General features: G+C 43.3%; 2 protein-coding genes across 3 annotated transcripts in view; both read left to right on the top strand.

Annotated features, from left to right (window-relative positions):
* The window catches only part of LOC140845700 (glutamate receptor 1-like), a 127,044-nt gene that overhangs the window by 50,799 nt on the left and 48,997 nt on the right, over window positions 1–27,248 (top strand). The window lies entirely within an intron of this gene.
* LOC140843076 (uncharacterized) lies at window positions 1,868–9,552 on the top strand. The gene is made up of 4 exons (XM_073228154.1): window positions 1,868–1,898; window positions 4,416–4,627; window positions 5,170–6,939; window positions 8,389–9,552. Exons 1-3 carry the CDS (start codon window positions 1,868–1,870, stop codon window positions 6,031–6,033), a joined length of 1,107 nt encoding a protein of 368 aa, XP_073084255.1. The 3' UTR covers window positions 6,034–6,939; window positions 8,389–9,552.

Here is a 27,248-nt window from a genome sequence, read left to right on the forward strand (position 1 = left end):
TTTATCACTGCACTATTTACAATAGCTAAGATATGGAAGCAACCTAAATGTCCATCAGTAGACTAATGGGTAAAGAAGATGTGGTACATATACACAATGGAATACTACTCAGCTATAAGAAAAAAAACAGATCCTTCCATTTGCAACAACATGGATGGAGGTAGACGGTATTATGCTCAGTGAAATAAGCCAGGTGGAGAAAGAGAAGTACCAAATGATTTCACTCATATGCAGAGTATAAGAACAAAGGAAAACTGAAGGAACAAAACAGCAGCAGAATCCTAGAACCCAAGAATGGACTAACAGTTACCAAAGGGAAAGAGACTGGGTGTGGATGGGTGGGAAGGGAGGTATAAGGGCGGGAAAAAAGAAAGGGGGCATTACGATTAGCATGTATAGTGAGGGGGGCACGGGGAGGGCTGTGCAACACAGAGAAGACAAGTAGTGATTTTACAGCATCTTACTACATTGATGGACAGTGACTATGAAGGCATATGTGGGGGGGACTTGGTGAATGGGGGAGCCTACTAAACAATGTCCTTCATGTAATTGTAGGTTAATGATACCAAAATTAAAAAAAATAAAAAAAAGAGATAAAAGAAAAAAGTGCCAGAAAACAACAAAATCACATGAGCACATATCTCTTAATAATCACAATAGATGTAAATCGACTGAATGCACCAATCAGAAGACTGAGTGGCAGGATGGATAAATTAACAAGACCTATCTGTATGTTACCTTCTATATATCTGTATGTTACCTTCAACAGACTCATTTCAGACCCAAACACACATGGAGTAAAAGTGATGGGATGGAAAAAAAGATTCCATGCAAATAATAGGGAGGAATCAGCAAGAGCAGCAGTACTTGTATCAGACAAAACAGATTTTAGAAAAAGAGAGTAATGGGAGATGAAGGACATCACATAATGATAGAGGGGTCAGTCCAACAAGAGGACATAATCATTATAAAGATCTATGCACCCAACAGAGGAGCACCTAAACATGTGAAACAAATACTAACTGAACTAAAGGGGTAAATAGATTGTGCCACATTCATTTTAGGAGACTTGAACACAGCACTCACATTAATAGACAGTTCAACCAGGTAGAAAACAGAGGCAAGAAACAACACATTATATCAGAAAGACTTAACATATCTACAGAACATTCAACAAAAAAGCAGCAGGACACATGTTTTTCTCAACTGCACATGGAAAGTTCTCCAAAATAGATCACATACTAGGCCACAAAAAGAGCCTAAATAAACTCAAAAAGATTGAAATTGTATCAAGCAACTTCTCAGATCACAATGGTATAAAACTAGAATTAAATGACACAAAGAAAACAAAACAGCCTACCACACATGGAGACTAAACAACATGTTTCTAAATAATCGATGGATCAACAAATTAAAACAGATATCAAGTAATACATGGAGAAAAATGAAAACAAACACACAACAGCCAAAAATCTGTGGGAGATGGCAAAGGCAGTTTTAAGCAGAAAATACACAGCAATACAGGCTCAACTGAATATACAAAAATATTCCCAACTATACATTCTCAATGTACAATTAAAGAAACCAGAAAAAGAAGAATACTGTACCCTTCTGTAACTATCTCGGCAGCCTAACCGAAAATTCAAAATTGTTTCTTACCATAACGTTAACCTTTCATTGGCACGCTCTGGCACTAAAGAAATACCTTCTTAGACATACTACTTCTTAGCCCTGAAGATCAGGTTTTATCAACCACTGAACAGCCCTTCTGTCACAGGGAAGCCAGGACCAGTTCTGGCTGACTGTGCCCATTTGTGGAGCAGACTGTGAGGAGGTTAAGTGACTCCCATTCAATGTGGCATCCAGCATGGGGCAGGGGACAGACAGCAGAGAGGAAGGTAAGACAGAAACGTCCTCCCACACACACACCAAGGAAGCAGCCAGAGCAAGTACAGCTATACTGGAAAGTGACCTGAAGACTGCAAAACAGACCATCCATTCGTGGGGAAGAAGACAAGACCACACAGAACAGGGTAAGGTCGCAGTGCCATGAACTGAGCAGGACAGAAGCCCTTACTCATTCCAGCCCACAGGTGGCAGGAGAAGTAACAGAGTGATCTGGGGATAGATATGGGGAAGGCTGCACAAGTGGCCCTGGAGATGTGCTCTGGGAGCATGTGTCCACACTGCATTGTGTTCTGGTGACTAGCCGGGCTGGACTCGGGGGCAGGTAGAACACTTGAGGAGGCTGAGATTCCAGCCTTTGGAGAGGACAGGCACACTCCACCAGTCCTGAGATCCAAAGCAAAGATGGCAGTTTGAAAGCCTTGCCAACAGTGGGAGGGGTACCTCCCTAGCCCTTCCTCAGCTCAACAGAGCAGGAACTCTCGGGAGGTCCAGACACTCCATCCCGCTTGCTGATGGCTCAGCCCAGAGGTGCTTCCCAGCACACCCCTCGCACCAGCCAGTCTTCAGGCCTATCCTTGCTCCGTCTTCAAGCTACATAACAAAATACAGTAATCAAAACAGTGTGGTGCCAACACGAAAACAGGCTCAGAGATCAATGAACAGAATAGAGAGCCCAGATATAAATCCATGCATATACAGTCAGTCGGTATACGATAAAGGCACCGTGAATATACAGTGGGAAGAAGACAGCCTCTTCAACAACTGGTGCTGGCACTACAAGTCAAGCTCCATGTAAGGGAATGAAACTGGATTATTGCATAACTCCATAACAAAAGTAAACTCAAAATAAATTAAAGACCTGAATGTCATGAAACCATGAAACTCTTAGAAGAAAGAACAGGCAAAACTCTCTTGAATATAAAAACAAGAGCAACTTTTTCATGGACACATCTCCTCGGGAAAGGGAAACAAAAGCAAAAATGAACAACTGGGACTATATCAAACTAAAAAGCTTCCGTACAGCAAAGGACACCATCAGTAGAACAAAAGTGCATCTCACAGTATGGGAGAATATATTCATAAATGACATATCCGATAAGGGATTGACATCCAAACTAAATAAAGAACTCACATGCCTCAACATCCAAAATGCCAGTAACCCTATTAAAAAATGGGCAAAGGATATGAATAGACACTTCTATAAAGAAATTCAGATGGCCAACAGGTACATGAGATGATGCTCCACATTTCTAATTATCAGGGAAATGCAAATTAAAACCACAAAGAGGTATCACCGCACACCAGTTAGGATGGCCACTATCCAAAAGACAAGGAAAAGCAAATGCTGGCGAGGACGTGGAGAAGGGGGAACCCTCCTACACTGCTGGTGGGAATGTAAATTAGTTCATCCATTGTGGAAAGCAGTATGGAGGTTCCTCAAAAAACTAAAAACAGAAATAGCATTAGACCCAGGAATTTCACTCCTAGGAATTTACCCAAAGAAAGCAAGATCTCAGATTCAAAATGACATAGGCACCCCTATGTTTATTGCAGCACTATTTACAATAGCCAAGATGTGAAAGCAACCTAACTGTCCATGAGTAGATGAATGGATAAAGATGTGGTACATAACACAATGGAAAACCATTCAGCCATGAGAAGAAAACAAATCCTACCATTTGCAACAACATGTATAGAGCCACAGAGTGATATGCTCAGTGAAATAAGCCAGGTGGAGAAAGACAGGTAACCAAATGATTTCCCTCATTGTGGAGTATGTAACAATGAAGCAAAACTGAAGGAATAAAACAGTAGCGGACTCACAGACTCCAAGAAGGGACTAGCGGTTACCAAAGAAGAGGTGTGCGGGAGGATAAGTGGGGAGGGAGGGAGAAGGGGATTGAGGAGTATTATGATTGCTACACATGGTTTGTGGGGGGGGGGGTCACAGGGAAGACAGGTAGTGACTCTGTGGCATCTTGATCCACTGATGGACAGTGACTTCAATGTGGTCTGGGGAGGTCTTGATTATATGGGTGAATGTAGTAACCACAATGTTTTTCATGTGAAACCTTCATAAGAGTGTACGTCAATGATACTGTAATGAAAAATAAATAAATAAATAAAATGCCACGTGGCACAGCACCCACCACACAGGTGCTCCTGAAGCCTTAACTGTTTTGCTACACCTTACTGATCCTTCCAGGAAGACCCCAGTTCAGGTGGCAGTCAGCCCTCAGACACCACACTGCTGGGTGAGTTGAACCGTGAACAGTATTTTGCCCTGGTGATTCTCAGTCTGCCTACCAAACGTGTGCACAGATTCCGCCCACCGGCACACGGATCTCCAACATTACTTTCCAAACCTAGGAAGGTGCTGCTGTGAGGAAATGGGAAATCTGTGACTGTAATCACCCAGTCAATTGAACCTTTATGGCCGCTTTCTCATAGTTTGTCAATACAGACAATACACTCCCATGTGCTGACCTAAAACAGTCACCATACAGATGTCCGCATACCAGAAGCCACGGAGGCCACTGCTCAGTGCGAAAGCCAAGTAACTCCCGCACCGGATCCAGGAGTGGGGCAAACAGAACCCGCAGCAAGGGCCTCCTGGCGCAGCACAGCTGCTCCACCAGCTGAGGCAAGAGTTCCGGGGCTTCCACCCCCTCCTGGAGGACAACGAGCCTATCCGTCAAGTGGCACCTCGTGCACACTGGTAATTGCACCACAACAAAGAGTCTGCGGAAGTTACAATGATTAAAACCTGCGAGCCATCCAGGAGGCCAATCAGCAGCAGCTGTTCCTGGAGAGCGGCGGCCAGCAGGCCAGGTGATCTGACAAATGCTGGGCACCTGTTACACCTGCTAAGTCACCAGCCATGCCCCGCTGGGAAATGCCCGTGTCTCATCACTCTGGCCCCCCGCTCAGCTCTGCTGTGCCCTGGGGTTCGCCTAAACCTGGGTGCTGCCTAACTGCCCCCAAGGCCTAGGCCCCATTATCCCCCGCCACCCCATTCTTTCTGGAGTGAGGCTGCAATTCCCGAGGTTCCTCCCCTAGGCTGAATCTGCTGCCTAGGAAACCCCAAGCTGAAGGCCCAGCACAGACCAGGCCTAGAAAGCAAATCCCACTGGGCCTTGACTCTGGGGCCTAGGAGGAAAGGGGCGCCCCGCTCTCGGGTGTGCACAGGGTTTCCTTCCCCACCAGCTTGATGAAAGACTCCAGTTTATCCTCTGAGCCCAGTTACTCTCCCACCCACAGGTCAGGCTCGCAAAGAAAGCGGGGACCCCGCCACTCACCCACTCACCGGCGGCGCCTGCCGAGGCCCAGCCTCCCTTCCTACATGAGACCCCGCAGAATGGGGTCACGAGGGAGAACGCCGCACACACCAGCCAGGGCGCCCAAGGCCCATCAGCCGCCCGCCCGGGCGCCCCTGCGGGTCGCGCCCCCTGCCGCGGGGGTTCCGTGCTGTCCCCAAAGCCCGCGCCCCCTGCAGCGCGAGTGACTCCCCCGCCACCGGCGCCTGACCCCGAGCCCCACTTACCGTCTGGGGCCCGAGGCCGTCCCGCGCCGCACTCCCGGCGACACAGCGGCAGGAACGCCTGGCTCCGCCCGCGGCAGCGCCAGGGCCTGGACCCCGCGCACGGGCGCCACGGACTGGGGCCGCGCTCGCGGGAGGCAGGGCGGGAGGGGCGCGGCCAGTCGCTCACTGGTAGCCCCGGCGGCGCGGGGCGGGGCCAGTGGCCGGGGAGGCGTTGCGAGCCGCGCGAGATGCTGGGAACTTGCGCCTGTGGTAGGGGGGCCTCCACGGCCCTTTCCGGCGACCTGTACGGGCCCCGGGCCCCTCCCGCCACGCACGGCCGACCTTACCGGAGGCATCCTCGCCCCGCGGCTCTCCGCGGGGCAAGGCGGGTGGTCGGCCTTGACCTGCACGCCAGGCGCCTGAAACCCCCTACAGGCGGACCGGTCCTACAGAGCTGCGCGGGGCCGAGGGTCCACGACCAACACACAGAGCCGATGCTTCGTTGCTGCTCCTCCGACCCCACTTTGCAAAGCCGGGCTTCAGTGCAGGGCTCCGGGCCGGTCCCCGCCAGCACCCCCTCTCCGGCGCCTGCAGCCCCGTGAACCTGGATAGAATCAGGCCTTCCTGCCCCTGGTTGGGTACCCGAAGCTCTGAGACCTCCGACCTCTTGGCTGGCGATCAGCAAGCTGCAGAAGGGAAGAGTAACAGCGCAAAAGCCCAAAAAAACACCGTTCCCTGTCCAGTTTGTCACCGCGGGGAGCCTAGGGATCGAACTGGGGGCCAAACCAGAAGCAAACATGATCCCTATATGGTCAGAGCCTCGTTGGACTGCGAAACTCTAGAGGTCAGTTTATCCAATCGCTGCCATTACGGAGGAGACGATTGGTAAAAACAAGAGTCTGTGACACATTCTCCAAGGCACGGACCACCCTACACCCGCGCACCTAGCTGAGTGGGACGTGCCTTCTTCCCAGCACACCAAGGAAGTGCGGTCTGATTCTTGGAGAGGACACCATGCAGCTAGAATGTGAAGGTGGCAAGTAACAATGACAGTGTTCAGCAATGAAAAGGAGGCAATAAAACACCAAGAAAAAACTGAATTTCCGGGGCCTTCTTAAGTTTTACTTGCAACACACAATACTCCACAGCCCTGTCCTCAATCCTGCGTCCTCAGCAGGGCCACTGTGGACCCATCAGGAGCACACTTTGAAGACATCACAGTGCCATATGCTCACACCGCTTCTTTCAGTGCATGGTGTTTTCATTGCTCAAGCCAATTATAAAGACCCTACCCCTTTTACTAAAAATCTCCTAAAATATCATTGATTTCTGCTGAAAGCTTTTTGCTTTAGGAAGAGATTTTTCAGCTCCTTAACGGTGTTCAGTGACACAAGAGAGCACTTCACGGTTCTCAGAACAGAAACCGGTTCTCCTCTCAGGAAGGCCCTAAGCTAGTGGTACCTGGAATTCCAGCGTGGTGGAGCGGGTTCCAATCGCCGCTACGTGAGGTTAGAGATGCATATAAAAGACAGCTTCATTACTGTTATAGGCAGTGCACATCAGCTCTTATAACCATACCAGCCGAGTAAGCCACGGGCGTTGGTGACATAAGGAGAGTAACGTAAATGACATTTATATGCCTCTAAATCACTATATTCTTTGACTTACTCTTTCTTCGTGACATGTGTTCTGCCTCTCCCATGTGTCCCCCCACACATGACATCTTGTCTTTTAAATCTCCTTTGTCAGCCTGTGGTTTAGCAGATTAATGCCCTCACCACTCAAAATAGGTTAACGTTAGTGTATCGTAAGTTACAATACACTCTTCCATAAAACAGGCATATTCTAAAACTACCAGTGGGTGACAGTGAAGAATACAATGACCACTAGCACAGTTTGGTGGCACCACCTTGATTCATGCTGAGGAGCCAGTGGCGTTCCCACCCTTCCTGTTTGTTTGTGTGCTTGTTTACCATCAGTGTGTATGTCAACATAACAAAAAGGCAAATAATGGTTTGGTATTATTTAAAAACAATTTTCATCCTGCAGACCCACTGGTGTCCACAGACCCATCTCCAAAAAGTTTCAGATCCAGAATATAAAGAATCTCACAACTCCATAATAAGAACCAAAATGACCAAACTTTTAAACCCATTAAACATTTGAACAGCCACTTCACCAAGGTAGATACATGATTGTCCAACAAACACAGAAAGAGATTTCTGTATCTGTAGCTGTCAAGGAAATGTGAATTAGAACCACAGGTAGACACAGCTTTATAAGCACTTAGAAAAGCTGAAATTTTAAAAATAAAATTAATAATACCAAGTGTTAGTCATGATGTACAGCAACCAGAATTCTCATCTATAGCTGGAAGTATCTGAAATAGAAAAACCAGTTTAGGAAAACAGGTTGACATCGTCTTATAAAACTAAACATCTACCTAAGGTATGACTCAGCAATCTGTCACCTAGGTTTTGACCAAGAGTAATGGAAGCATGTGTTCATAAAAAGACTAGTACATGAATTTTATAGCAGCTTTATTCACTCTAGCCCCAAACTATAACACAGATTTTCATCAAAGAAAAGAAAAACATTAAAAATCATAAAATCCATAAAACATTAGAATAAAAAGGTACAGGACCAATATTAAAGCTATAAAAGTTACCAGATTTTTTGGATATTAAATATATTTTAAATACGTTATATATTATGTTATAGTGATATTTCTATTAGTATTAATAAAAAGATATACGTTTGTAGATAGACCTTAATTTCAATAAACATTTTAAAAAATTACCTGAGCAGAAGTAGACTCAAAATTGAAACACTTTCTTAAGTAGTGATGTACATAACTGCCAGGTGGGCAAATAATAATAAAATGAAGTGGTTAACTACGATGAAGCTTTATATCAATGACTGATACTAAAATTGTTGTCCCCATGTGTATCCAACAGCTGCAGCGGAAATATACCCAATGATAACATGCCAAGAGCTATTAGCCTGGAAATATTTCAAGAAAGAAGTGAAACTGAAGCAGCAAGTTGAAAGAAAAAGAAACATACATGGAGGATCATTTATGTGGCAAGTGAAATCTCTGGTACTGTTCCTGCCTTTCTGTAGCCTTGGTTTGTCCACGTGACAAACTGAATCCCTTTGGAAGAACCCACCTCTTGAGTGTAAATAGCAGAGAACCACTTTCTCTGAGCCTCCCCAGCTGGTGTCCATCCGGGCCATCTGATGAACCAATTGCCTGTCACCTGGTGTGACCTGACACACGGTGTGAACAGCTCTGCCCGGGGTGCCCCAGGGGGCAGCCTGCTTCTTCACAGATGGCCTCGACCAAGTTCCTGGGGAAGCTCCATTTCAGGGAGCCTTTTGATTCACCCCTTGGCCAAACACGTGTCGTTTATGATTTCAATTTAAAGTGTTGCACTTCAATTTCTAAAGAGTCATTTAAAATGTTCTCACTGGTGAGTTCTTTTATCCCTTTTGCTGTGTTTTTCCAGAGAGCGTGTCCCAGGGACTCAACCTGAGATTCAGAGTAGAAGGTGCTCAAGTCAGAGAGCACACAAGACAGTGAGACCCTCCTGGGACTGGGTTCACAGCACCAGTAGTCTTCATCCTAAGGAGAGTAGTGGCAAGTGTCAGTGGCAAATGTAAGAATACAAAAGATTTTGAGAAGCATATATATTCTTGTAAAATGTATAATTTAAGTTGTTACAGCCAAACACAGGGGAACTGAAACAATATACACCGTTGTGTGTGCCTGCTGCCTTTCTTCAAGCATTGCAGACTGATGTGTACACATTTTATGCTTGTTGTTAATATCCAACACTACTTAAAAAAATATTGCTCAAATGGTCCTCGTGTGTGTGTGTGTGTGTGTGTGTGTGTGTGTGTGTACAGAGGAAGGAAAGACTAAACCAATCCAAGTGCTGTATGAGCACGGTGTTTGCTTGTACAGCCTCATTTTGGGGAAAGACAAGGGCCACTGAGGTGAATTATTGAAAATGAATCCTGAACTCTCTTCAGTGATTTACTTTTTTCAGCCACATGGACAAACTAATTTTGAAACTATTTTATATATTAAAGAAGTGCACATATACACACAGATGACGGTGAACCGCTCTTACTTACAGTAGACCACCATGAGCTGGCATGAGCGGCCGCGAGCTGACTGGTCGACGTGCAGGGACCGACAGAGCTGGAAACCCTGCTTTGCCAACATCACAAGTAACAACCGGGTGGGGCAGGAATCATCAGTGGATGATAAGTCTAGGGGGAGTTGAGATGAAGAGCAGGATGGTTGGATGGCCTTAAGGTGTGTCAGTACAGACTGCCTGTGAGCTGCAAGGGAGGAAAACCAAACCAAAATTACAGAGCGGAGAATCAGACGACAGCCTGTGCAGATGATCAAAGCTGCATCACCAACAGGGGGCAGACAGATTCCCTGTGAGGACAGAAGAAGTGTCTTAGGAAAACACACCCTTCCAGGACCTGCGTTTTAGGAAGGTCAGACTGAAGATGTCAGGTGGGTGCGGGGAGAGATCATCTTGGTTATATAACATTTGCCACCATCTGGGATGTGATGAGGCTGAGGGTCAGATTTCTCTCTCTGCCTACTATAGTGTGGCACCACCTATACACTGACAGAATAGAATGTTCCTCACAAGCTATTTGTATGATCAAATTTTCATATTGGATTCTGAAGCCAATATTAAACAGACTGAGCCTGTTCCAACTGTATTCCCTCCTAAAGAAGCCATTCTCCTGATAAATGGTGGATGACTAGTTTCCCTGGCCTCACTCCTTTGCACCACAGTTACTTGTCCTCACCACCGGGTCCCAGAGTGAAGGTGAAGCAAAGCATGCTGGGCTCAAGACTGCTTGGCCAACCTGTTTGTACTAATATTTCTCTAGAAAAAACTGGAGTTTGCTGTTCTGCCTGGAATGCCTCCCTCCCTCTTTTTTTTCCATTCTCTGCTTGAGTATTGCCCTTTTATCTGACCTCCTTTCTTAAAACATCACCTTTTCTTCTCCAGCCCTTAACACTGGTTTATTGTTCTTCATTTTCGTTGTACATCTCTCTCATGCTAGAGTATGTAAGTTCTACAAAAGAAAGGCCTGGAATGGGTTCGTTTTCCAAGTTGTCCACAAATGTGCTGACAAATGACAGGTGCTCCCGAACTTCCTAGATGAATGATCTATGCAACCAGCAGGAGGGTGGTGGCTGAAGCATCTCTGCCAGTATCTCCCACAGCCTCTGTCATGGATCCACAGCTTGTGTGCTAAAACCTCGCCCCTCCTTAGTGAGGCTGAGCCTAGGTCAGATCCAGACTGGCAAACAGGTAGAACAGGAAATGTGTCAATGCAGTGTGCTGTTCTAATTTCTCAGCTCCCAGGTCCTACAGACATGACTTGAGTAATCTTGAAAACACTTCACCCATGAATTGGGGACACATACTTAGAATGTAATTAGGATTATTAAAAATGAGTTGGGAGGGAGCATCACAGGTGTGAAGGGCTTGAGGCAAGCGGTGGTGCAATTTCACACCTGGACTCAGCTTAGAATAAATGCATGACCAGAACAGCAACTCCTGAGGCTCGGCCTCCTCCAGTATCTTGAGTCTTGAGGCCGTTGTCGGCCTGTGCTTCTGTGGCAGAGAACCACCCTCATGTCAAAAAACAGATCCCAGGCTGATGCCACCCTTCTTTGCCCCAGAAGTTCTTCTAGTTGGTCTAAGCTCCATTCCTGTGTTGCCTGCCTGTTGGCACGGATTAGCAGGTCTGTGATGGGAGGTGACTCGACATTTGTGAGACTGGAACACCATTCACACCACACCATCCTTACCACCTGTGCAAGCATATCTGCTTTCTTGGGCTATGGGAGTGAACTCTGTGGATTGTGGGGCCTGTGCCATCTATGTCCTCTAGGGATGCCCCTTGCATCCTTAGTTTAACCCTATAAAGTTCCTTCTGGGTCTTTCAATAGAAAGGCATATTGGTTTGAGTTGCTATTGAGATCCTACTCATCAATGGCCAGATAATGGATCCTTTAAATTGGCTGAATTTGAAAGAAAAAAAATTCCCTATGGAAGAGCTCTCAATTGTCTTATTAGTAAAGTGCCCAACCTTAGGGATTCCCTTGACAATGAGGGCACTGAAATCAGGCTTCAAATAAAAATTAATGTCCACATCCAACAAAAATTCCCCTTAAAATCTAGCCCCATATGCCTGTTTTAACTTCTTTCTCTACAGGGAAAACCGACCAAATCTCTCTGCCCAAAGAAGGCAGGTTACTCATGTAAATGCTGAAAGCCAGGGAGTGACTTTAATAGGCATCTGACACTGGCAGCAAGGCCCAGTTTGCTCCCGCCTTCGGGCGCCCTGTCACCCGGCTCTACCAGCGTCAGGCATTCCCATGCAATGTCCTTTGCAAACGTAACCTCAACTTTGTACTGAGGATAAAACAGGTTTTTCATGTCCCCTGGACAGCAGCAATTTTAAGTTATAAAGCCCTTTTACCTCCACTTTCAGAAGATCCTACCAAATTTAGAGGGGAGTTAAAAAGATGAGTGACTCACAACCCCGTCAAAGAGGAAACAGGTGCTAGAAAGTTCTGGGAGGCCCTCCTGTGAAGATCAATAGAGCACCAGTGTCTGGGGCTGGCTGAGGTGGGACATGGATTTACTGATGCCCCTTTTTTTGAAAATCCAGACCCACTGGAATAGCTTTTGCCTTCTTGCTCACCTTGGCTTCGTGCCTGGCCGGCACATGCAGGTTGTGGGTTTTCTTTGGGAGTAACTCAAGATCTTGTATCTTTTGCATCCCCTGTGGAGGGGTCCTTGGGGATCCTACTTCCAGAAATACTGTGTGTCCCAGCTGAAATCTGACAATATTTTTAGGGGACCAAACAGTTCAACAGCTTGCATTCCCAGCCCCCAAGGTGGCTTGATTTATTGTCTGTTTGCTAAAGAGTAAGTTAAGCATCTTACATTTTTAACTTCCTGGGTATTTAAAATACAATCCTTAAGATGGAATCCTGCCTGCCTGCCTTTCACTATGTTGTTTAGGGCTGGGCCTGTATACTAAATTAGGTGCCTAGGTTACAAACAACTTAATCAGGGCCGGAAGGAGATTTAAAAAAAAACAGCATATAGGTAAAGGTTAAAAAGTAAACTAGGCCTACATGATTAACACAATAAAGACATGGGCTATGCTGAGGTACCTTCGTTTATCTGGGAAATATTCAAACATTCCAGGCCAAGTTGCTTTTGACTTTTTGAGCTTTGATTGATTAATTTTGGGTCTTTCTGGTGGACTTTCTGCCCTTTTTCTCTTTCCACCCTGCTCATATCTATTTTCCTGCCTAACACAAGTAAGCATTAGCATTATAATTTTAAGAATATTTTTCAAATAAAGTTTCATTTATTTAAAAAAAAACTGTGTATTGCTTACAAATGGCTATCTGACATCTCTCTCTCCTGCTGCAGCAGAAGTGAGTGAATGCTCCCCCCATCCTCTCAGGTCCAGATAAACCCTTGCTTGCCCAGGTAATTACCCACTGATACAGAGATGCTCTAAAGCCAGTCGAGAGATTCTAGAAATACTGCAATTTTACCCACACTTCCCAATCCCACGCCCCCTTCAGATCTTTGCTAAGATGCCATTTTCTCTGAGAGGGTTTCCCACCCACACAGATTGCTCCCTTTCCCTGCTGTGTACTTCCACACACTCCCTCTCCTACCCTAACTCTTGCCACAGTCCTTCATCACCTCCATCATCTAGGCTGTAAATCTCTGTCTGCAGGGAAAACTTCCACTGAGTTCTGCTCTGCCCTGCCCTGGAATCCTTGGTGAGTGGCACACAGAAGACACTCAACAAATCAACTGTATCCCCAGAATTCTGTCACCTATGATTGCTGGGCCAAAAGAGATGGTTAATGCATTTCAGTAAACAAGTTTGTTTTTTGTTTGAATGTTTGGTTTCCCCAGCATAGAAAATAATATGATAATAGGGAACCTGCTCCAGGTATTTATGACCAAGCAGTGTAGTCCTTGGGGGTAACTCTCTATGGTAGTAAGAGAGAGGGATAGTTGCACTAAGTATAACGTCTGATTGCAGGCCGGGACTCTGCTCCAGCAGCCTCTTCTGAGTTCATGGTAAGGTGAGTGAGCACAAATCATAGTGTGGTGGGAATGAATTACTGCTGCAATTAGTTCCTGTCTGTGTAAGCAGATCCCCAGGTTCTCTAATAGCTTTCTTTGCTGCATTAACCCTTCCTGAGAATAAGGCCAGAAATCCCAGCTGTGGAAGAACAGCCCTATGGTAAGGCAAGAATCTGTCCACCGTGCCCCATTTACAGATGGACGGTGGCTCCCAGTGACTGATTAAAGGGGACTCCTGCTGGCCCTCTGGCAGCCTGCACAGGCTAGCGCTCAGAGACCACCTAGTACAAACTCCCGTCTCCTGCAGTCACATTATGGTGGAAGTTGTAAGGTTGGAAGCACCAGAGGGAGGAGTGAGCATGTCGGACTCTGATGACGTCCCAAAGTCCCTGGCTGCTGCCCCCTCCCAACCTGAAAAATGTGCCTTAGGCTAGCCAATCCTTGAGCCCCTGTAAATCTAAGCTCTACCTCCCCCTGCCTTCTTTAAAAACTCACTGCCTGCCATGCAGTGGACTTCCCCAGCGTCCATTTCCGTAGACTGGAGAACATCGCCCGAGAATTGCGCTCAAACAAACTGCCTGGCCTTTTGTTGCCTCTCGTCGCCTGCTTATTTCGGCTAAAATTTATCTTAACATTTGGTGCCGAAACCTGGGAAGGAGCATGAGCGCGTGGCCCAGACCGGCCATCAGCGGCCCTGCCCCCTCCTTCCCCAACCAGGGACCTCAGCCTGCTCTCTGCTGCGTAGACTATTTTCTGGTGAGTGCCTCAGTTTCCCCCAGTCTGTCTCCCTTCCTAACTCCGTTTCATCTGGTCTGTTCAAAATCATAGCTACCTCCAGGTTAGGGCATTTGGCCCATCCTCTGTGGGCATCCAGCCCACCCCTGGCCCTGTGGTGTGGGACATGTCCCTCACCCAGGCTCCCCAGTTGTCTCCCCTGACTTGGCGTGCTTGGGACGCTAGGCGGTCCTCTCAGCGGAATTAATTTGGAGGGTTTCACAGACATGGGGAACCAGCCCTCAAAAGCAGAGGCTCAGACCCCATTGCGGTGTCTCATTTCCTTTTTGGCTACTCTATATTTGTCCCGGGAAGTTCACAAGTGGAAGCTAGTCTTCCTTTGCTCTGAGGCCAGGCCTCAGTATCCCTTGGAAAATCAATCTCGCTGGCCCCCTGAGAGAACTTTCAATTTCGGTCTCCTCACCGACTTGACTAATTATTGCCACTGGGAGCGGAAAACAGGATGAAATCCGTATGTGCAGGCCTTTTGGACCTTGCGGTCCTGCCCAGACCATTATGTTAAGTGTTCAACGACTCAAGTTCTCCTGGCCTGATCTCCAGTTAAAGATTGTCAGCCTCTTACTCTGTCCAGTCCTCCTTCCTTTTCAGATTCGCCAGAAGACCTTAGTCTCCCACCTCTCTCAGCTCACTACCCCCACCCCTCTCCTCCACCATCTTTAAGTTCTTTGTCCTCCCCCACGTCGCTGCCATCTTCAGGTCCTTTGTTCCCAACCACACCGCCTTCCTGCTCCTCTCCTCTTCCGGTGGCTGCACCACCCCCTCCCACTCTCCTTCCGCCTTCTCCACCCTCTTCCCCCACCAGAACACTCTCCTCCCACCCTCCAGTTCCAGAAGCCATGGACAAGAAGCTAAAAAAGAAAGAAAGCAATTAAATATCAGTAACTCAAATCTTTATATCAGTTTGTCTGTCTGTGTATATTTTTTTATATGAAGAGTGTTGCTGACTGTAGTCGTTATGTCTCAATTTGTATGTTTGTGTGTCTAAGTGTGTAAATGAAAAATATTCTCCTACCTCTGGATGGAATTACTTAAAAAACAAGCACTTGTAAAAATTGGGCATTCTAAAACTGCCAGAAAATCTAATAAAAAATATTAAGCATTAATGCTAACTTAAGTTTAACTGAAACAGACATGTCCTTATAGTTATCAGCTGCCAAAGTTTACTTAGTCATTTAAGTTGATGTTATCTGTTAAACATTTCAAGAAGATGCTTAAAGAAAAGCTTGACTTTGTCTAATGTTTAGTAAAAGTTTTGTAAGTAATCTAGCATAGTTGCTAAAAATAAGTAAACAAGTGTAGCAAATAAACATCTTAATAATAATAATGTATTAATGTATAACAATGTATATATATGCAAACAGCCTGATAATTTTTGTAGTAACCAAAACTCTTAAAGTTTGCTAAGTTATATAGACATGTTTTGTGCCTAATGAGAAATTGTGCTGTAAAGCACATTTCCAAAAATGATAATATACGTTCATAGATGTATCAATCTGAAGAATGCTAATGTAACAATTTACAGTGGCATATTTTTCAGTGTTCACTGAAAGTTAAATAGTCTTAAGTTCTAATGAAAACTACTTAATATAATAAAGAAAATATTTCTGTACACTAAAGATGTGTGTTTTAATAAGAGAAAGCATAAAGAATAGAAATTCGTTTTGTTGAGAGTAAAAAAAGTAATTGTTCTAAAGTACAGCTATTTATTTAAAAGGGGAGAACACTGAATGTAAAGAGAAAGTTGAGGAAAGCTTGTAGAAAAACTGATATAGTCATGCTATGTGAAATTAAAGCAAGTGAGTCTTGGTATCAAGTACACAGCAAAATTAGAATTTTGTTTTCAGTTAAAAAGACAAAGTTTTCTTAAACTGGTAGTCTGCTCTTAATGTTGAAAAATTGCAAAAAAGTGCTTTTACCTCTAGTTAACTCTGATGTTTTCCAGAGAGCCTCTGGAACATATCAGAAGAATATTTTTCTCATTAGAGAAAATATTTGGCTAATTTGTCTTATTTATCTGATATATATTTACCTAAAAAGCACTGTCAAAAGCAATGATGCTAAACTTTGTTACTGAATGTTTTGTGTTACAGAAATATCCAAATTTCCTTATGACAACTGTCTTACAACTAGAAATGCCAACCTTCCGAAGCCCTCTCAACTGACCAGTGATAGAAACCTAGCTGTGCCCTTTACTGTGCCCCTCTCAGCATGAGGCAGCGGGAGCAGTAGTCCCCCCTTTTCCCTAGCAGCACCTAGTCTCTATCTGTAAAAGAGAAAATGAGACGGGAACTGTGGGCTTAAACAGAGTGAAGTGAGAGCCTCTAGAAAAGGCAGAGCAAGATGTTTTCAGTCAGAGCAATGTAACTACATGCAAAGAACCCCCCCACCCCCGCTCATGACGCCCCTTGTCGCCAAAAGTAGCCAGATCGAGTCATCGCCCATTATGACAAAAAGGCTCGAATGTAAGGTTGGAGGCACCAGAGGGAGGAGTGAGCATGTCGGACACTGATGACGTGCCAATGTCCCTGGCTGCGGCCCACTCCCAACCTGAAAAATGTGCCTTAGGCTAGCCAATCCTCACACCGCTGTAAATCTAAGCTCTGCCTCCCTCTGCCTTCTTTAAAAACTCGCTGCCTGCCCTGCTGACTGTGACTTCCCCAGCCTCCGTTCCCACAGACTGGAGAACTTTGCCCAAGAATTGTGCTCAAATAAACTGCCTGGCCCTTTGTTGCCTCTCATCACCTGCTTATTTCAGCTAAAATTTGTCTTACAGAAGTCATGTTACCAACTTTGGTGGGCAAAGGGGCCCACAGCTCAGTGCACTGTTAGGAGGCATCCTTAGAGTCTCTATAGTAGGTCTTTTTCTTTCATTATTTCCACAGAATAAGGTCCCAAACACTGTCCCTGGTCTTCCAATGGCAAATCCACTTTGAGAGGTTATAGAAAAAAATTTGACTATGAAAAACCATGGAACTATGATCATTCTCTATTTTAAGAGTATTGACACAGCCAAAATTAACTAAGGCCCTTCAACATTTCATGCGCTTCCCTTGTTGGCACAGGGCCATTTATACGGCTTCTCCCCTTGCACTATAAGTTCCAAACACTAGGGACCTGGCTGGTCTTGTTTGAGGCTCTATCTCAGCCCCTGGAAGAGTGCCTAGCCCACAGTCGGTACTCAGTAAATATGTGTTATGTAAATGAAGGAAGTTTCATCAAATTTCTTCATAGTAACACAAAAAGAAAATACAACATTCATCATTTTTAAAAAATCCTAGTGAAATGCACAACGTAAATTTATCACGTTAACCATCTTTAAGTGTGCAGCTCAGTAGCACCCAGGTCACTCACAATGTTGTGCATCCAATCTCAAGAACATTTTATCTTGCAAAACTGAACCTCTATTCTCATTAAGCAACTCTCCATTTGCTCCTCCTCAAGACCCTTCAACCATTCTATGTTTTGTCTCCATGAATTTGATTTCTCTGTGTGACTTATATAAGTGGGATTATACACTATTTACCCTGCATTGACTTAATGACTTATATATGCATCCTGACTGACTTATTTATGCCAGCATAACTTCAAGTTTCATCCATGTTGTAGCATGTGTCAGAATTTCCTTTTTAAGGCTCAATATTCCATTGTATGCATATACCACATTTTGTTTATCCATTCATCCATAAATGGACTCTTAAGTTGCTTCCACCTTTTGGTTATTGTGAATAATGCTGCTATGGTAGCGACATTATCTTTAATTTATTCTATTTCATCCTATATGGTGATTGGCCACCTACAGCAAGAATCTACTTGCCATCCATATCATAAATACCAGAAAGTATCATGATATCATGCCACATTATTTTAAAAAATTGCTTGAGTTTTACCTTCTAGAGCTTTCAAACCCTTGGCTTAGTGTCACGGCTGCCTCCTTTATAAACGTGGGAATGCACGGTGGGGGTGGGGTGCTCCCGGCAATCAGCTGCTGTCAGTCACTGTCTTACACAGCCTGTTTCTCTTCAACTCTGTCCATTTCTGTCTACTGTGGAGCAGAAATATTTACCATGCCATAGAATAGGTTATTAAGGGCTTTGAGGCAGTTTTCAGTTTGACACTTTCTTTCTTTACAAGTTTTTTTCCCCAAAAATGTATACTACATGGAAACTATGGCAAACTCCTGCATGCTATTATGATAATAATGCCTTCCAAATTAATGTAAAAATTCAATCCAATTCCAATAAAAAGTCATACTGGGATTAAATGGGTTATTTCAAAGTTCATTTGGAAAGAAAATGAATGACTGAAACACAACAAGAAACTTTGGACAGGTGCAGTGAGGAAAGGGCACACACACTCCAGCTGTTAAATGTAACATAAAGCTGCAATAATTTAAACTGTGATATAAGCACTAGACTAGGAAGGTAGATCAATAAAACACAGTTGGGACCAGAAAGTAGACTCCTATTATATTGAAATTTATAACATAATAAAGTAGAATTTCAAATCATGGAGAAAGGCATGAAAATTCAGTAGTGTTGGGTCAACTGCTTAACTTTGGGAGAAGAAAAATTGTAAGTCTCTACATCACAAAATATGGTGGAGTGCATGCTTACATATAAAAAAGAATCCTATAAGAATTAGAAGGAAGCAGATGGAGAGATAAATACATAGGATGCGGAAAGGTTTTCTAAAGAAATCATCAAAGATGGCAATTATAGATAAAAAGTTTGATAGACTTACCTACATGGAAGCTTGACATTTTTTAATTTCACAATGTCTCAAACAAAACCAGGATAAATCTTTTCAGTGGCAGAAAAGAGATTAATATTTCATATCTATCTGGCAAGGCAGGAAAAACATTAAATATCACAGTGAAAAATGGGCAATGAAAATGCACAATCACAGAAGAAAATAAACATCTAATAAGCTTACTAAAAAGTGATCAATTAAATGACCCTTTTATTCACCTAAATTCAAAATAAAACAAGGAAAGTGGAGGTAGGGTAAATAGTATATTTCTGAGATGGTATCACGATTTACTTTTAAAAGCCTGAAATACATGCCCTCCCTTTGATTTCTCAATTACTCTCTGAGGTATTTGCTACCAAGAGTTCATGGAAAGATTTATCTATAAGGATATTCACTGTAGTGCCCTTTATAGTAAGTAGACTTAAAATAATGTTGCAGCATAAAACAAATTAGGTCAAAAATATGTCTATAGAAATATCAGAAGGAGATACATCAGAAAGTTTGCTGTTTTTGGAGTGATGGGATTTGCAACTGATTTTTACTTTCTTTGACATTTTATAAATTTTCAAAATCTCCTTTCCTGAGAATTTTTAAAATTTGAAAACATTACTTTTGTAAGGTCACATCCAGTTAAGTTTTTAATTTTCTCTGACTTTGAAGTCAAGTTCCATATTCATATCACACAAATTTTTACTCCATAATTATTCATGTACAGTCTTTAACAGCCACCATCTTATGTGGAAAGTAGTAGAGCTGACTGCTCTTCTGATGTAACTTCAAGTCAGTCAGAAATGCATGCACAGTAAATAATATGCACATCTTCCAGGAAGAAAATTGGGCTGTATTTTTCTGTATGCCAAGTATTTTTCATGTTTATTCATTCTATAGAGAGATTACTTTAGGTAGAAATAAATAGCAAGGGCAAAATCCAGCATATTAATCAGTCATGAGTCTCAAAGTTTACCTTTGACATTGATTCTGAACTTCAAGAGTATGTTTGGCAAATATGTTGTAAACTGGTAAACAGAATGACTACACATCCTTTTTTCTCATTTGTATATTATTTCTTCCTTCAGAAGGTCATTTTCAATAATAATATCATGTTCATACTACTCATGATGCCATATACTTAAAAATATTAACAAACACATTTTCTCTTTTTCTTCCTGGAACTCTAAACACACTTCCCCGTGGTTGTTAAGCAGGTAACAAACACAATACTATGAGTGGCGTAACGTTATGTTTACAATGTCATGCTATGTGAATTCTGAATACACATATTAGACCTAGTGACACAGGAAAAAACTATATACTGCTAGTCCATAAACTTCAATAAGGAAGCTTAAATTAGATTAAAGGACAAATTTTAGTCTAAAGAGAACTAGTTAAAAGGGAACTATGGCACCAACCCCAAAGGATTTAATTTTTTTGTATAAAGTTAGTATTAATAGATTTAACAAGCATTTGTTTTGACTGATGGATCCTCTGAACTTGAGAATGAAAAAGGAGTATTAAAAAATGTGTTTCCCTCCTTATTTTCACAGCAAAGATGATCCCCCTTGGCTGGAGAGTTACAGGACATGTTCATTCTGCCACTTATTGCTAAGTGTAGGAGACAGTGTAAAATCATCAGAGTCATGCTGGTGAGATGTTCCCTTAATCTTTTCTGCAGGAGCATCGTAAGAATTCATTAAGATTAGTAGAATGATTTGATAACCTCAAATAATAGGTGTGACAAGAGTATAAACTTATATTATTAAAACATGAATTGCATTGTTTTCTGGATGACTTAAGCAGGCAATGGGGTGAAAGCAATTTCAGAAGGTGCTTTTCGATGCCTGGTGAAGAATGAATGTTGGATTTGGCTGTTGTCCATCCACTTCTTTCCATAGAAGGGTACAGTGCAGGCTTTACAGGGAAGCAGGTAGAAAATAGTACTGATAGTGAGGAAAATGGGGTTCCCATCTGACAAGCTGCTAACTAAGGAACTTTGCTTAAAACACAGACCTTCCTGGATTCTCCATTTCCCCCTTGGACCATGAAAACACTAAAATCTATTCCACTAAACCAGATTTACTAGCAATCAATTAGAATGACATGGAAAAACAAAGGAGATTCTTTGGTGTGGTAGGATGGATAGACTTTGGGTTTAAAATTAAACAAGACTGCCTTAGGATTGTACTTCCGAATGCTTCTAATAAATTGCTGTCAGTCCTGTGGGCAAAAAGGAAAGACAGATATGTGGTATTTATTTTATTATGGATTTTTTTTTCTGTCAACATGTGAACAAGTAGTATTCTTTCATTACTTGGGGAAATACTGGACATGAAAATGGTGTCTTAGGCGACTCTCCATCTACAAGAGTTGCTCAGGGCAACCTCCCAAGACAGGACCATAATGTCAATGAGATAATATTGCCGGAGACCAAAAGGCCCCCACCCACAAAATGGCGAATTTCCTGCTTCTCTTCCGTGTCCTTTGCTCCCGCCAGCGCCAACCAAGGCCAAATCACCCCTCTGCACCTTCCCACCAGCACCATCTGATAGCCAATTGTTTTTTGACCCGCCCCTTCCTTCCTAACCTGTACAAATTGAGCTTGTAAACAATAAACTGTGCCAGCTTGATCAGACATCCTGTCTTGCTGGTCGTTGTTTGTGTCCCTTGCTTGTTTCATTTCTGTAGGCGTCTCCGGCTACGCCCCACGTTCGTCCCGCGGGTCGGGACATAATATTCTTATACTTACTAGATCAACTGTTAAAGGCAAATAAGCAAGCAAGGGAACAAGCAATTCCAGCAGCTCGGCCAGAGTTGCACCCTGCAGACAGCTCCTTTGTAATGTCTCTGAGCTACTTCAAATCAGCCTGTGGAGAGCCAAACTCAAAATTCTCCCCTTCCGCATCACGCCAATCTCAGATCTTCTCCAGTATTCATTCTTCCAGTGAGTGGTACCATCACGCCCCTTGCCCTCATGTCCTCACTTCACCCTGTACATCCCTCTCAGTGACGTGTCTCCATCTCATACAGGATAAGTGCAGCAGGTGGGTCTGGCATAGACTGAATTGATCTCACACAATCCTAGGGCTGGGTATTTACCCCCAGTGAACAGGTGCGCATTCTGAGGCATGGGGGAGCCTAAGCAACTTACCCAGTCACACAGCCAGCACAGCCAGCCTACTAAGGGTTAGCTGAGAGACCGACCCAGCTCCAAGGCACCCTTTTGAGCACATCGATACTGTTTCTCTGAGAGCAATTCAAGTCCAAGTTTCCCCATTGTTCAAATGTGATTTGCAAAAAATTCTGCCTTGCTTATATTACCGTGTTGATATAAGAATATAATTCAAGACAGAGATGGGTAGCACTTTAGAAATTTAAAAATTGCTGTACAAATGCAAGGTCTCAGTACTCTACTAGGCTCAGAATTCAAACAGACCAGAGGAGTGCATCTCAATTGGAATAATTTCTGTGATAACAGCTGTGGACAAACTTGGAAAGAAGGCACTGAGAGCTCTGTCCTCCTTCAATAAGAACTCCTAGAAAATTCATGAAAAGCAGGCAACATTAAGCCATTTGAACTGCATTTCTCAGATGGGTTGATCCAGAAGGCAAACCCAATTTTAAAGTTTTAAAGCCGTTCAGTAGCATCTAGCTCATCTCTCTCATTCTATAGATAAGGAAACTGATGCCTTCTAGCAACTTTTGTCAAGGTCAAAACCGTAAGGCAAGTCACAATGCCATTTTTCTCTTTCTTGTCCTTCACAACTCCCAACCTAGGCTACTTTTCAGGTTTTTATCCCTTCTGGATAATCTCTAATTTCCTAAAACTGAAACTACAGTATTCTTTTGACAGGTAAGAAGCTCCTGGAAGCCTAAGAGGAGCAGGATCTGTGGGCCTTTTCCCTGGGGAAAAGAGAAGATATAGTCGGAGCTGGCAGACACAGCCACACTCTGTGCCTTCTCTGGGTAAAACATTTTGTGTGTGCTTCCAAGGGCCTGGGAGCCTGGTGGCTGGGCTGTAAAGCCAGTTCTCAGCATGAAAAGTGTGCCATTAGTGAAAGCGTTTGGTAGGAGAATCTGTCTCCTCCACCTCGGATGCCCTGCCTCCATTAACTAATGTCCAAGCCGCAGCCATTCTTCCAGGTGTGGACCAGAGATTGTCTGAAGGTTCTATTTTTGCTGCTCAGAATGTACAAGTTTGTATTCTTACCTTATATAAGCAATACTTCCCTCCATGAGAGAGAATAAATATGTAGTTTTGGAATGAACCCTGAGCGCTTGTTCACCTGCACTCCAGTACCCCCTTACCACCCTCACAACTCACCTTCCCTCCAGCATGCATATTCCCAGGGTTTCTTTTGTGCCCCTTCCTTAGCGAGGGAGGTGTGCAGCCAAATGCCTAGAAGAGCCAGGCAGTAATATAAATATGCTAAGGAGGCTCTATTAGAAATGCATGAACTGCCTGGAGGAGGCAGCCCATGACCCTGTGCTGGCTATAGCAGCCCTCTAGCATCGTCAGATGCATCCATTTAAGAATAGCCCCAAAGCCAGCTTTTCTGGGTGAAAACTCCTGACTTGAAGATCTTGGGAATGCATTTAAAATTTTTAGAAATACTGCATAGGCCACATAAGATACTTGTAAACCTGATATAGCCCATAGGTTTACAACCTCTTATTCATTAACAAATGTACCTAAATTGGGGTATACTTTATGCATTGTTCCGTGATTTACTTGTTTTTCCTGATTCAGTATTATTGATAGTGATCTTTCTATGTCAGCTCCTATAGATGTCTTAAATTTTAATAGTCATATATTAATTATTCATATCATGTGGTGTTGAATGTATTATAGTTCACCCTCAATTAATGCTATTGATAAGGATATGCGTGCTGATATGATTTCAATATCATAGGGGTTTCAACAAATCTATGTGAAGTATGCATGTGTGAGGACGCTTTAGGATGATCCCTGATTGCTTTCTATCCTGACACATGCCATCCTGTCTCATTTCGCTCAATGGATGTAGAGATCAGGACCATATCTCAATCCTTTGTGAACCCCCCTCAGAATTTAATCAAGTATAAAACCCCTGAAGGAATGACTAAATTAATAGACTAAAAAAAGTCATAAAAATAAAACTCATCAAAGTGAGATTTACTTCTGATTTTCTGAGTGACTTTAGGCAAGTTACTTTCCTTGTCTAAGCCTCTCTCTCTGTAAAATGGGTTTCATTCATTTTCTTCAATGAATCTCAGGTATTTACTGAGCACACCCACTTGCACTAGATAATGCCGTAAGTGGGAGGGATACAGCAGTGGCAGGGAACTCACCTCCTCCTCGGTCAGCTTCAAGTTCCCTTTCAGTTTTGACCTTCTTTGATGCTGATATTATGCCATGCCTCCCAGCCCCAAACCCTAAGCAGATTTGAAAATGGAAATAGTGTCACACTTTCTGGAAGCAAGTGCTAGGAGCCCTCCATGGACCACATATACCATAGGGATTATTAAATGCTATATACTGACAACTGCTAAGGGCAAAATATTCATAACCAGGTTTCACTGTCGAAACATATTATGCTTTGGGTGATTTTCTCCATCCCATGAAAACTCATTATGGACTCCTTTCAAAGGGCATGGCTTCCACCAATTAAACTGATGGTAATTGGAGACATCTTCCTTTTCTTCTGTCAGCTGGGCAAGGTAGGGTGTTCCAACTTTGCTAAACCTTATTCTGTGAGGTCAGAAAGAAGTAAAAATAGGAAAACTGAAATAAGTAGAACTTGATTTAATGGACACTAAGTCAATAAACTCATTAACCATCAAGGAAGGGCACAGGGTAGTCATCATCCTGTTGTAGAAATAAAATCACATTCAAAAGGAAGCCCTTACAGTATGGTGGTTTAAATCCCTGGATTTTAAGCCAACTGTCCTGTTTGCCATCATAAAATGGTGATAATGCCACCTAACTCATTGGAGTATTGAAATTATCAAAATAAATTTATTATTATTACAGGAGATGCAAATAACTTATTGTCTAGTTTTATTTGCAACATGGACTACCTTTATGACCTTGGGAAAGACATTTTCTTTCTTGGTACTTCTGTTGAATCATCTCTAAAAAAGGAGAACAAAACCTGCCATAGCTGCCTCCAAGGGCTCTAGCTAGACTCCAGGAAAAGGAGTAAATGACTTTGAAAGCATCTTATGACATCAAATATGAGCTGGCAATTAACCAATGACTCAGGTTACACATTAAAGAAGGTTGTGAACTGGAGTATTTTCCAAGATATGAGGTTGACTGTCATCCCACAATTTCATCAGGGGATGAAAATGTAGCAGCTGGCATCAGGGCATGTGACAGCTTAATTAGGTTCACTTTTTGGTCCATTCATTCAAATAATTAAGCATCTACCAGGTAGCATTTCAGTGCCAGGAAATGTAACAGTGAGCAAAAGGGAAGGAGACTTTGCTCTCATGGAGCTTAGAGTTGAATGGAGGGTGCAGCTCCTAATTAAATTATCACAGATAATAATTAGAAACTGAAATAAGTGCTATGCCATAAGGGAAAGAAGAGGCAGAAAGAAGACCTAGTTCTAGTCAATAGTTCTGGGTGTGTGTGGGGTCAAAGTGTGAAAATGGGGTGAACGTTGCATATATATTGTTAATAGCCCCTGACCCAAACAACTATTACCTCTTTCCTGACCCTGATTTTATTATTTAAGAAATCTCCAGTTACAAGATGATATATGAGAAAGAGTTGTAAATTTGCATTTAGATACTGTATCAGTCACTGAGCCCTTATTATGTGCCAAGAAGTATTCTAAGCACTTTTCAAGTATTAATGTTTACCTGTCAAAAAAATCCTATTTTTTAACATCTCCGTTTCTCAGATAAGGAGATAGGGGTGCAGGAGTCACAGTTAAAGTCCTAATTTACCTCTTATGGAGAGTGAAACCTTGGGCAGTGACCCAAGCCTCATTTCTCTGCTCTATATGATGATGATAAGAGTCCCAGCCAACATTTAGGGTTGATACAAAGATCACCTAGAACAAGCACCCTTCTGTATACTGAAAAAAATTACCATGTACACATAAGGGATTGTTATGTGCAATATTCAGGGCATAGTGCCACAGCTTCATGTTGGATACAGCAAATGCTCCACACATCAGCATCACCTCTCTGTTAATATTTGCAGTAATATATTTTGTTCACACTTTATGTTCCTCATCTCTTGCTACATATATATATGTCATGGTGTTCCTCAACCCTCTTCACACCCTTTCCTGGGACACGGGAAAGTGTACTGGTAATTGGAGGACCCTTGGCATTGCTGATTTGTGTGAGGGAACTTTAGGGGGAAAAGTCTTATGTTCCTGTGTATCTGATGACTTAATGCCTGCTAAAATGCCCCATGTAAATTTTTCCCTATATAATATCATGGGCCAAAAACCAATGTAATATGCTTCTAAGGGTGCTGATTGTGTGGGCCAGAGGCTAAAGCAATAGTCCCTTCCCTGAAGAGCTGATGACAGCACAACTAACTCCATGCCTTTTTAGAAACAGAGCAGAATCAACACTGATAACATCACTGGTAACATATCCATGCTGTCAGTAGTGATTTTTTTAAACACTTTCTCTAACACACATAAAGCCTTTTACGTTGATGTCCCCCATATTATATCAGTCTCTCCCACGGTGGGTGTAAGAAAAGCAGCATTGGTTACAAGTTCTCAATTTCAAATTGGCTGAGAGGGAAAACCAGGTGGCTCCTGCAGGGCCACACTGCTCCTCACTGGGGATCTGGCAGCAGATCAAGAAGCGTGGCATACAGAACAGTGTCCACATCCTAATCCCTGCAACCTGAGATTATGTCATTTTAGAGGACAACAGGAACTTTGCAGATGTGTTGAAGACGAGATGAAGCAATTATCTGGGTTATTCAGGTGGGCCCAGTGTAAGCACAATGGTCCTTTTAAGAGAGAGGCAGGAGGAGGGTCAGAGTGACACAAGAGGATGTGATGATGTAAGCAGGGTTCAGAGTGATGCGTCCTTGAACCAAGGCATGTGGGCAGCCTCAGTAGCTGGAAAAGACAAAGGACAGATTCTCC

Source organism: Manis javanica, chromosome 1, assembly GCF_040802235.1.
Source record: "Manis javanica isolate MJ-LG chromosome 1, MJ_LKY, whole genome shotgun sequence".
Taxonomy (NCBI): domain Eukaryota; kingdom Metazoa; phylum Chordata; class Mammalia; order Pholidota; family Manidae; genus Manis; species Manis javanica.